General features: G+C 43.2%; 1 protein-coding gene across 1 annotated transcript; it reads right to left on the bottom strand.

Annotated features, from left to right (window-relative positions):
- Positions 1-360: 360 nt before the first annotated feature.
- On the bottom strand, positions 361-9,995 carry LOC101640287 (interleukin-36 alpha). The gene is made up of 4 exons (XM_004707995.1): positions 9,986-9,995; positions 9,621-9,734; positions 9,004-9,143; positions 361-573 (listed from the first exon to the last, which is right to left on the bottom strand). Exons 1-4 carry the CDS (start codon positions 9,993-9,995, stop codon positions 361-363), a joined length of 477 nt encoding a protein of 158 aa, XP_004708052.1.
- Positions 9,996-12,388: the final 2,393 nt, after the last annotated feature.

The following is a 12,388-nucleotide window of genomic DNA, read 5'->3' as shown; positions in this document are numbered from 1 at the left end:
TCGGACAGTGCAAGATATGACAAAATAATAATTTATAAATTATCAAGGGTTCATGGGGGGGTGGGGGGAGCAGGGACTGAGAGGGGGAAATGAGCTGATGCCAGGGGCAATGAATGTACAAATGTGCTTGACACAATTGATGTATGTGTGGATTGTGATAAGAGTTGTATGAGCCCCTAAGAAAATGATTTTTAAAAATCCATCCAACATGGTTTCTATTTGGATAATTGGAGATTATTAAAATAATTCACCACTTAATAGTTCAATATAATACTGTTCATCTCATTAGCATCGATAGAATGGAAGAATCAGAGACGAGATTGTTGATATCTGCCAGCAGCCTCAAAATCCAGCCTGACGTCACTGCAGTAGCGATAAGACAAAATCAGTGGTGTAGATGCTCCCCAGTTCTTGGGTGATAATGAGGGGGCAGTGTCCTTTGGAGCAGACACCAATGAACCAGCCAGGAAATGCCACAGACTCAAAAGTGGAGGTTCTGCCATTCTGGTTGTGGTAGAAGAGGAAGGGTTTCACAGGCTCCGTCTGATGGTATAAATCCAATATATTCTGTTTCTAAAAGGTGGAAAAGAGAGGTGGGGAAAAACATGAGAGCTGAACTGTTCAAGGTTCTCCATACACCGACATGTTGTGGCCAAGATAGGCTTACTGTAGCAGGCCCAGAGCCCTCTCATTCATACAATGACATTAAAACGACAAACTCCACTAATTTTATATGTGTTAACATTGTGATTGAAACTTTAGGCCACAAATTCAGTGGTCCTAATAAATCAGAAGTCGTTGGCATAAAAATTTGGAGGATGCAAAATTCTGGATTAGCCATTATCTGTTGCTTAGAAATGGAGTGACCTGAAGGATACACAAATCACATTGACAGTAAATTTTTGAATTAAAATAATCATTGCTGTTTGTCACATTTCTCCAATATCAGCACTATTTAATATTTGAGGCTACATCTCATTGCTGCACCTATATTATTCCAGTCAAAAATGTCTCTGGACATTGTCAGATGCCCGAGATGCAAAATTACCCCAAGCAAAGAACTGTGTTTTATGTTTTATCATTAAGTCAAATTTCTGCCTAGCCTAGTTTATTGAATAGGGCTAAAATGGTTCCTATAACATACAAATGCCTGGTTTAATAATTATTTTCACATAACCGATAGATTTTTTTAAACTGTACTCTGCAATTGCTAAAATATTTCTTACAAATAATTGTGTTTATTTACTTAATAGTACAAACTATTTTTATGTAAAATAGTGATATGCCCATTCATCTTATAATAATTAACTGTTAAAGTCCTTTCTGATCTTGGTATGTGTGTGTATATATTTATAAATCCTTGACAAATTATTTATTTTCTTTTTCTAACCCCAACCCGAACTCTAAATCCTTGACAAATTATTTATGTAAATAAAATAAAAAGGGATTAAGCAGGTAATTTTCAAAATACTCCCTATAATTTTTTATTATTCTTTCACAATACATGCACCTGAGAAAAGTACCAAAAGTAAATATGCCTGTGAATAATAAAATGTCTATTAAACGATTCTAATATCTAGATTTTCCATCAGATGAGCTTTTTATAAATTAAATGGTCTTGAGAGTCAAGATGGTGTCCAGGTAGAATCACCTGCCCTGTGCTCCTGTCGTTAGATCAGAAAATTAAGAGGTAAGGAGACAAATATTGGGAGGCTGGGTGCTAAAAATAGATTCAGTGTATTAGGGTCTGTTTCAGAACCTCCCCCTACAATTTTCACCCATGGAGTAACTCTCTGAAATGCTCTAAGTTCACAGAGTCAGCCTGCGGGCTCTGCTAATCCCTCACCAGATCCAGTGGGATAGAGTCTGCCTGCCATTCCTATGCCCAAAATAGGAGATTTGTAGTGTGCAGTAATTTCCCCAAGCTGCTGTCTAAAGGTGGTCATAATCCCAGGGTCTCTCAGATCCTACCAAGAACTAGCTACAAGTTCTCACACCGGAGTTCCCCTCTCTGCTATCCACCCCACTCTTGCATTCTCCCTCCCCAGCCCAGGAAGGAAGTGACTACATCAGCAATCCTCTTTCCCCCTCCCCTCAGCTCCATGCCTGCCAGCATGGGTAACAGTGGATAATTAGTAACTAATTTGCAGCAATTGAGAAGTACTTAGGATATTTACTAGTGACATAGCTGTGCAGGAGAGCGAGGAGTGACAAAGGGTAACAGCTGGGGAAGAATTCAGATCTACTTGGCCCCCGAATCACTCAGCTAATCTTGTCCCCCTTTCCTGGGGGACAGCGCAGCACAGCCCCAATACCAGGCCATGCCACAAGTCCATTACAAGAAGAAAAAAATTTTTTTTTAACCTTTACAATTTCAGGCTGCCTTCCTTTACCTAACTTTATGTAAGCTGCCAGAAACCTGGCTCTGGTCTATAAACATGATATTAGCATAAGAAGACGGGCAGAATGCTGATCCCCAGAACACAGCCTAGGATTTTAACATAACAAAACAGGAAAAGCCAAAGGCTTAAAGCCACAGCCCAAGCCAAAAACTGGCTCTACCAGTTTGGGGTTCCATATAGAGTCTTTAAAAGATTTCAAATTGTGGCCAGACAGTCCATACCAGAGCTGTGCCTACACTACAGGCCCACCCCAACCCAGCCCAGAGACATACCAACAGTGGCCAACCTCAGTACACCTTCCAAGGTCCCACACTGCCTTTGGCCACTGAGTCACTGCAGCACTTCACCTACAGAGTGGCCTGACCCATCACCATAGTAGACCAAATCCACTCTAACCAGTTAAAACGAGAAAGAGCTCAGGGCCCCTCATTCCCTCAGGATCATGGCACCCAGTTCTTCCAAAACAAAATACAGACAGCAGCATACCTCAACACCCTCAATGAGCAAACAATGAAAACAAAATGCAACAGTGGAAGAAATCCTAAACCTAACGACACTCATAAAAGGAACATGTTGATCTGCAACAAAAAGAAATATTCAGAATGCTGCTTGAAGTAGTAGAGGATATGAGGGAAGCAATGCAGAATAAGGACGCAATGATGCAGGAAATGAAGTCCATGATAGAGGGGATGAAGTTCACGCATCAAAGGGAAATACAAGAACTAATGGATGAGGTAACAGAAGCAAAACACAAGATAAAGGACCTCACCAACAGACTAGAAGAGGCGGAGAATTGTACCAGCAATTTCAAGGACAATAAGGTAGACCTCAACAAACGGGAAAGACCATCAAACAAGATAATCACAGAAGCAAAAGAAAACCGAAGATCAATGACAGATGCTGTGTAGAGGAACACTATTTGAATAACTGCTCTTCCAGAAGAAGACACAATGAAGAAATCTCCAGCTAAATTAGCGAAGGAAGTCATGGAAGCGAACTTCCACACCTTAAAGAATGAGAATCAGACATTCATACAGGAAGCATCGAGGACACCAATTAGACTAACCCCCAGGAAGAACTCACCAAGGCACATAATAGTTCAATTATCCAACTTTGAGGGAAAAGAGCAGCAATGGGGAAAAAAGGCAGTCACATGCAATGGTGCTCAGGTAAAAATACGCTCAGACCTATCAGCAGATACCAAGAAGAGGAGGAGAGAGTAGAGTAACATCTTCTAAAATCTGCAAGAAAAAAACTCCCACCTGAGAATCCTCTGCCATGCCAAATTATCTATTGAGAAAGATGGTGAGGAAAAACTCAAAGAATACACCATAAGACACCCAACCCTGCAGAAAATCCTTGCTAATTCACTGTGGTCAGAAAACCAGCAACCATCAAGCACAAGCAGTATATTACCATATAGCTCAACTCCATCCAGAAGTCAATGCCCCCCAAACAATGGACCAAGATGACATTGCCTAAGAGGGACAAGAAGACAAGAATGAAGCTCCACAACAGAAGTACTGGCAGCAATAGAGGAATACGGAAGAGTGGCGGAATACAAGATCAACAAACAGAAGTCTATTGGTTTCCTATATACATTGGACAAGACCATGGAAGAGGAGATCAAGAAGGTAGTACCCTTCACAATAGCCAAGAGCAAACTGAACTGTCTAGGTATATATCTAACAACAACAACAAAAAAAGATTTATACAAGGAAAACTACAGAACCCTACTACAGGGAACCAAAAGAGACCTCCACAAATGGAAGAATACTTACCCAAGGCACTAAATAAGTTTAACGCTAACCCAGTTCTAATACCAACAACCTTCTTCAAATAATTGGCAAAACTGACCACCAATTTCTTATGGAGGGGGAAGAATCAGAGAACTCCACAAGAAGGAAAAAGTCCGAGGGTTCTCCTTACCTGAGTTTAATACCTACTATACAGCCACAGTGGTCAAAAGAGTATGGTACTGGAATAATGATTGATACTCAGACCAGTGACAAAGAACATAAAACTCAGAAATGAAACCATCAGCATATAGACAACTGATCTTCCAAAAGAACCCAAAAAGCATCAAGTGGGAGGTGGATGCCCTCATTAATAAGTGGTGCTGGAAACAGTGGACATCCAGCTGTAGAACAATGAAACAAGACCCTTACCTCACTGTGGTAGTTATATAATCTGGTGCCAACTTGAGACTATTAAGTGTGAAGGGGTGGAGTTTAGCCTATCAATCAGGACACTGCTTGATGACCTCATTTGGAGACTCTTTAGAGATAAATATTCACTGCAGGCAGGACACACACACTCTGCTAACCATTCCTGTTGACAAGCCACATAGAGCTGCGCTGATAGAGCCAGACCCTGGAGCTGAAGGACCACTTGGAGACCCACACCAGCACTAAGATGTATCTACCACCACTGGATCCTCAAGACTTTTCACCCATTGGTATGTGATCTTCCTGCATTCAGTGGCATTGCATGTGTTGTGTGAGTCTGAGGAGGAATCTACAGACTGGCATTGGACATATGGGCTAGTATAGACTTATGGACTTGATCTGGATTGGGTGGGATGGTTTTTTAATATACAATTACTCTATATAAAGCTCTTTCTTATACACATATGAGTGTCTATTAATTTGTTTCTCTAGTCTACCTGAACTAACATACTCACTGCATGCACAAGGACAAACTCAAGGTGGATCACACACCTAGAAGTAAAACCCCAAACTATCAGGACCATCAATCAAGGAATCAGGACAAACCTAAGAACTTTAGCTCAGGGAATATATAAGATAACAGAAATTGGGACAGGCACATACACAGATGAAGATGAAATTTACAAGTGGGAAATCCTAAGGATAAAACGCCTGTGTTCATCCAAAGACTTTACCAAGAGAGTAACAAGAGAACCCACAGACCAGGAGAAGATTTTTAGCAATGACACAACAGACAAACGGGTTATTACTGAAATCTATAATTCCCTCCTAGCCTGCAAAAAGAGGAAAATAGTTAACCCCCTGAGGAAGTGGGCAAAAGACCTACATAGAAGTTTCACTAGCGAGGATACCTGAGTGGTCAATAAACTTACGAGAAAATGCTTCTGATCATTATCAAACAGCGAAATGCAAATTAAAACAACTATGAGATACCACCTAACATCCTTGAGGATAGCCCAAATCAGAAACTTAGAGAAAAACAAATTTTGGAGTTGATGTGGTGAGATAGGAATTCTCCTCCACTGGTGGTCCTGTAGATATGTACTGACACTGTGGAAAGCCATCTGGCAATATTTAAAGCAAATGGAAATTGAGTTACCTTACAGCCCAGCAATCCCTCTACTGAGCATATACCCAGAAGAGGTAAGAAATAGACAAAGGCCAGTTGTCTGCAATGTTTATTGTGGCTCAATTTACAATGTAGACTAGACTCCACCCCTCCAATGTTTATTGTGGTGTAATTTACAATCACAAAGAATTGAAAACAACGTAAATTTCTATCAATAGACAAGTGGATTAGAAAACTGGCTGTGTTAGTCTGGGTAGACTAGAGAAACAAATCTATGAACACACATATGTGTATAATAAAGAGATTTATATACAAGAGCAATTGAACATTGAGAAAACATCCCAGCCCAGTCAAGATCAAGTCCATAAGTCTGATATTAGCCCATATGTCCAATACTAATCTATAAAGTCCTCTTCAGACTTATGAAACACATGCAATGACACTGAATGCAAAAAATCACAGGCCAGTGGATGGAAAGTCTTTGGATCCAGTGGCATGGCTTCTCCAGCACCCAGGGCTGCATCAGGGTGGGTCCATGTGTCTTGCCAGCTGCTATGTATCCCAGGGTGTGAGCAGAGAGTATCCCACCTCTAAGGAAGAAATATCAGATTTCCCAGAATTCTCAGGAGAAGGCCATGCCCACACAGAAGCCTTATTGGCTATGATCCGATTGACAGATTAGACTCGACCCCTTCACCCATAATCCTCTCAAATGGACAATTATATAACTACCGCACTGGTGCATACACACAATGGAGTACTACACATCACTTAAAAAGCACTGATGATAACATGAAGCACATTGTATCATGAGAAAAGTTGGAGGAAATTATGCTAAGTGAAGTTAGCCAATCACAAAAGCACAAGTGAGTCCACTGAAGTAAGTATAATCAGACAATACTGGGGACACACGGAGGGGAGTGGGTCCAGTCTGACCACCCCCACAGTGGAGCAAACCAAGAAGGGACGTTAACAGATGAGCAATGGGAGTAAAGCTAACCCCTTATCTCACCCTTGAACAGGGGACAGACCAAACCCAAGGATGTACATGGCATTCCAACACAAAGAAGGGAAGAAAAGGAGGAAAAGGAAAAAGAGAGAGACAAAGACATTGGGGGACTAGGGCCCTAATCCACCCAGGAAGAGGGTATCATTTATGTTTCCACGGAAATGGGAGTATAAGTGCAAACCCCACCATGGCACGCCAAACCTTGAGGGCAACATAACCACATACAGCAACTCATAAACAGAGAGGTCTATAGGGCCAGCCCCAATCAGAGCCAAACTGATTCCCCCACCCTCACCCCCCCCTAGAAATATGTACTAGAGGACAACACTAAACCTGCAGGTTGGGGAGAGGGTCAGCCTGCCACATCCATACAGAAGCAAACCAAGAAGGAAAAAGAGAGAGTGGGGGACTAGACCCCCTACTAGCACATCATGCCCTGAGGATGATGTCCCTGCAGGTAGCTGCTGAAGCACAGAGAGGATCTGCTGTAGGGCCAACAACAGCTCAAGACATGATGTCCCCTCACTGGAGCATACTGCGTCAGAAGACAATACCAGGGACACACGGCAGGGAGTGTGTCCAGTCTGACCACCCCCACAGTGGAGCAAACCAAGAAGGGACTTTAACAGATGAGCAATGGGAGTAAAGCTAACCCACAAAACCGCTGAGAAACCCGCAAAATAGACTCCAGGGGAGGAGAACCAGTTCCCAGAACCTCTCCAAGACTGGTGGGGAGATAGTCATAAAGGTCAGCAGATAGATCTGGAATTATGTACGCTTTTTTAATGGGTTTTCTGCTAGGTTTTTTTTAATCTCTTTTTATTCAAACTTTTGTTTTGTTTCTGTTATTTTTGTCTTGCCTATGTGTATAAGACAGGCACGGGAAGCAAGCCCGAGGAGAAAGCAATGGGACTGATGGTTTAGAGGGACCTGGGGGAAGGAGGAGATGGGAGAAGGAAGTAGTGAGGGGAAAAACTAGGGAAATAAAGGCAACCAAGAGGAAGGCATAGAGATTCTACTGATGTTGGATCAACAACAATCTAGCTGAGAGGAATTACTAAGAGGCAGAAGAAGGGAGAGTGTGATGGTGGGGCAGGAGGAAGATAAAAGGAAACAGAGGAAAGACCTAGGAAGCAAAGCTATGGATAGAGGTATAAACATAGGTGTGCACTTATGTAAATATATTAATTCATAGAAATAGAGGTATTGACCTAAGTACGTATTTTTATATGGCAATGCATTGAGGAAGTGGAAGAGGACTTTGGTCCTCTGCTCCAGCCCTCTCTCAATGCAAGAACACCTGATTCTGACAATCTGGCCTTCTCACCCTCCCGGCACGATCTCTGAAGACAATGCAGGTGCATTAGCAAATGTGGTGAAGAAAGCTGATGGTGCTATCAAAAGTTATAGCATCTAGGTTCTTAAAGACTTGAAGTTAAACAAGTGGCCATCTAGCAGAGAAACAATAAGCCCGCATGGAAGAAACACACCAACCTGTGTGATCATGAGGTGTGGATGGCATCAGGTTAAAAGCACCAGAAGATCCAAAACAAATGTATTGTTGAGAATGAGGAAAGGGTTGGAGCAGAGACCCAAAACTCATCTTTAGACAATAGAACATCCCCTCACAGAAGAGTCATAAGAATGGGAGGAGCCAACCACGGCGCAGTATAGCACTGATGAAACACACAATATTCCTCTGGTTCTTTGAGGCTTCCTCACCACCACCACCACCACCACCACCCCCACACACTATAATGACCCCAGTCCTGCCTTTCAGTTCTGGCTAGACCATAGCATGTACGCTGGTACAGATAAGAGCTCATGACACACAGATCCAGGTCAGATAAACCCCTCAGGAACAGAACTGGGAGTATTGATACCGGGAGGGTAGAGAGAAGGTGAGGAGAGGAGGGGAGAAAGGGAGAACTGATCGAAATGTTCGGCACATAATCCCACACACACATACAGGGGGATGAACAACAGAAACATGGGTGAAGGGAGACAACAGTTGGTGTAAGACATAAAAGCAATAATAATTTGTAAGTTATCAAGGGGTTTCAAGAGTGGGAGGGGAGAAGGAAGGAAAAAAAGAGGAGTTGATACCAAGGGCTCAAATAGAAAGTAAATGTTCAGAAAATAATTACGGCAACATATGTACAAATATGCTTGAAACAATCAATGTATGGAATGTTATAAGAACTGTAAGAGCCCCCAATAAAGTGACATAAAAAAATTAAATGGTCTCCTTTATCTTATTCAAACCTTGACAAGATACCTTGTTTTCACACTCACCATCATTTGCAGGGTGGGCTGGCCCTCTAGCTCTCTGCAGCACAGGCAGACCTGTGGCTCTTCCAGTCCCAGGTAAATGGGATTGCCTTTGTTTTTCTCAAGAGTCTCCGGATAATTGCATGCAATTAAGGTCACATTGACTGAGAACGCAACATTGGGAAAAAAGAGTTCAGGTGTCAGTGGTATATCTGAACCAGGTAATTGAGGCTGAATTCACTAACGGAATAGACACCAAGTGAGCACCCGCTATCTTCCCGAAACACATATCTCCCTTTTCACAAAACTGTCCATTAGCAAAATCAGACTTCAGTCGAATCAAAACGGGCCTGACCTGTGATTAAACTCTTTTGTTTTCCTCAGAGATTCACAGGAAAAGTTATTTCCTCATTTTCCAGCTTTGGCCCCTTGAGTTTTCTTTGACATCATGACCATAGTCACAGATCATCTTCTAGGATCTAGATCATTGTTGGCAATCTCCAAGTCCCTTGTGTCCTGTGAAGTGCCCGCATCTCTGAGTTGGCGCCGTTACACGCACATGTGAAATAAAAGGCTGAGCACAGAACTCCCAACTGCGCTGGCCAAAGGGGCCGGGACCCCAACAAATCTTGGCCACTTACCTGGAACGACGCCATGCTTCCTTGGGACGGCGATGAGAGTCTGGTCTTGAAAGAGCCACACCTGATGACTGATGTCCTGAATGTTCCCCAAGAGAGGTTCTTTCCTGGCTGAGACTGTAAAGAAACCACAACACAAATACTCGTATGTGAGAGCTAGAGAATGGAGTAGCCCTCTTCTCAATTGGTGCCTTTCCATGAGGAGCTTATAACTAGCTCACAGCAAATCTCTGATCTATTATAGTAAAATTGTTTCAGACTGGCTAAGATTTTCCCAGGAGAGACTATGAGCCAATTCCAGGCCACAATTTGTCCCTGGGTCAGGAAAAGGCTATATTCAGCCAGAATCTACACTCCTAAGAACTTACCTTGCCCCATCATCTTCTTGGCCACAGTCTACTTCCCAGGAGAAGCAACTGTACCTATGAATACTGTCCACGCCTAGTCCCAGAGGCCTAAGATGATAGGAGAAAGACCTAGAAGCAAGAGAATATCATTGGCCAGCCAACTTCCCAGATCCAGGGTATACCACCACCAAACTCTTTATAGATGACTCTCTGTGCATGCAATCCTGAACGATTGCTTCTACCACTCTGAAGTGCTTTCATAGGCGTTAATAGGGCCCTGGCCTTTTATCTGCATGAGTAAGAAAGGGTGTTCTGCTTCAGTGAGTCTACAACTGCCCAGCCCTCTGGGTAGTTCACTAGTTCCTGGTGCAGAGAATTCATTTAAATGAATGAACGTCATGTACAGTGTAGTTGTGACCCGTCTACACACCCACAGAAAGAACACACTAAATCCTTAGGAGAAATGACCAGGAAATAGTCACAAACAACTGAGCATGAGGGAAGAAATAGTATGGGACTATCCCAGGGTCGATGACTGGATTCTCATTTCTCAAAATGACACTCTGGAATAGTCCTAAGAATGGGAATCCTCAATAGAGGGACGAGAAGACACCCCTCCCCCCCACCATAGTCCTGTGTACCTTTTGACCAGGAAAAATATCACCCCAGTATGACCTACTTCCAATTTTCAGAGCCACAGTGCATACCGCTTCATCACTGGAGGGAATCTCACTAGGGCAAGACCAGCTCCCGAGGGTCTAGCCTTCAGTGGACTCTAGATCATGATGCTGGTGCAGTGTCATAGGCAAGCTGGCCTAGCACATGCTTCAGTGTTCTGATCCAGAAGTCCTTGGCTCTTATTAGGTCTTCCATAAAGGAAAGGAAAGGCAATGTGCTTGATGCTTTACCCCATTCCCTCAGAGTTCTCAGTACTTTTAAAGCTCAAGAACTTTCAACTTCAAGGGCAACTAGAGGGCAACCTCAACCAAGGAAGACTGGTGGGACAATGTTAGGGCATGTTTCACAGGGTTTCTCAGGGTTTCTCAGGTGACTCCCACTGGGATGGAGCTCCAGTTACCCACAACAGTAACCGACTTAGAGTTCTTTCATTGGCTTTGGGAGAACTCAGAAGATCGCAATTACCAGCACCGTTGGGTACAAAGCATGAGGTTGTATTCAAAAGGTGTTCATTCAAAGTTGAGCTTTGTGACTTTTAGACTCTGTGCCTTTGGTAAAGTCTGCTTACAGTTCTAGACCTTGGAGCACCTTCCAAGAACTAGACTTGTACCTTGCTAGATTGTGTAATGATCATGCATTAGACTGTCATCCATCTGATTGGCCGTTTGAAACCACCTGCAGCTCCGAGGAAAAAAGACTGGGCTTTCGACTCTCGTAAACAGGTACAGTCTCAGAAGCACACCGGGGGTCACTGTGAGTCAGTATTGGCTCCAAGGCAGTGAGTTTTGGGATTGGGAGCTTGTTATTTGGGTTACAGAAGAGTATGCACAGACCCAGTATGTGACACCTTCCTGGTACAACTAATATAGCAAGAAAGTGAGATACGCATTGCATCAGGCCCCAGGTGGGCCCCTGTTCTCTCTCCCATTTATCTCCCAGATTGAAACAAATCATCTATTTATTTCTGCCAGCCCTTTTGCCGTGACTGCACACAGAACTTCTGCTCCACCAGCCTACCTGACCATCTGAGGAAGCCCTCCTCCCATTTGTCTCCTATGCTCTTCTGAAAGTAAGTAGGTTATAAAAGGTCATTATGATCTTGTCCTGTGGAGGCACTCCCTACAGAAAGGTAGAGTTGAAGAGCCTGTACTGAAAAGTGTAGTAGGTATCCCTGAGCCAAAACTTGGATTCAAAATCAAGTTGTGTAGGAGAAGGCACTATCCTGAATGTCCGTTGGCATGAGTTGATTTTTCTTTTCAAACCAACAGCCTTACCTTATTGTGATCAATATATAATCGTTTATCAATTTGAGGATTAGGAGTGTAGGGGTGGAGTCTACCTTATCAATCAGATCATAGTCAATAAGGCTTCTGTGTGGGCATGGCCTTCTCTTGAGAATTCTGGGAAATCCTGTACTTCCTCCTTAGAGGCAGGAGACACTTCTCTCTGACACTCCCTGGGAGACATTGCAGCTGACAAGACACATGGAACTACGCCAGTGACCTAAATTAGAGAAGCCACATGGACCTACCCTGATGCAACCAGACCTCTGAAGCCAGAGGAGCCACATAGAGACCCCTGCCAGCGTTGAGATTTTTCCAATGCCACTGGATCCAAAGACTTTCTACCCACTGACTTGTGATCGTCCTGCATTCGGTGTCATTGCATGTGTTTCGTGAGTCTGAAGAGGACTTTATAGATTGGTATCAGACATATGGGCTAATATAGGACTTATGGACTTGATCT

This window comes from Echinops telfairi, unplaced genomic scaffold, assembly GCF_000313985.2.
Source record: "Echinops telfairi isolate 266 unplaced genomic scaffold, ASM31398v2 ScPeMD7_11;HRSCAF=52, whole genome shotgun sequence".
NCBI classification, from domain to species: domain Eukaryota; kingdom Metazoa; phylum Chordata; class Mammalia; order Afrosoricida; family Tenrecidae; genus Echinops; species Echinops telfairi.
Note: the sequence above shows the minus strand (reverse complement) of the source record. Positions and strands in the feature narration are given on the sequence as shown.

Excerpts from the sequence above, each read along its gene's own strand:
- LOC101640287 (XM_004707995.1), bottom strand. Across the intron at positions 9,144-9,620 it reads GAAGCATGGCGTCGTTCCAG|TCAATGTGACCTTAATTGCA; the intron begins GTAAGTGGCCAA and ends TTGCGTTCTCAG. Across the intron at positions 574-9,003 it reads AGCCCACCCTGCAAATGATG|AAACAGAATATATTGGATTT; the intron begins GTGAGTGTGAAA and ends TCCACCTTTTAG.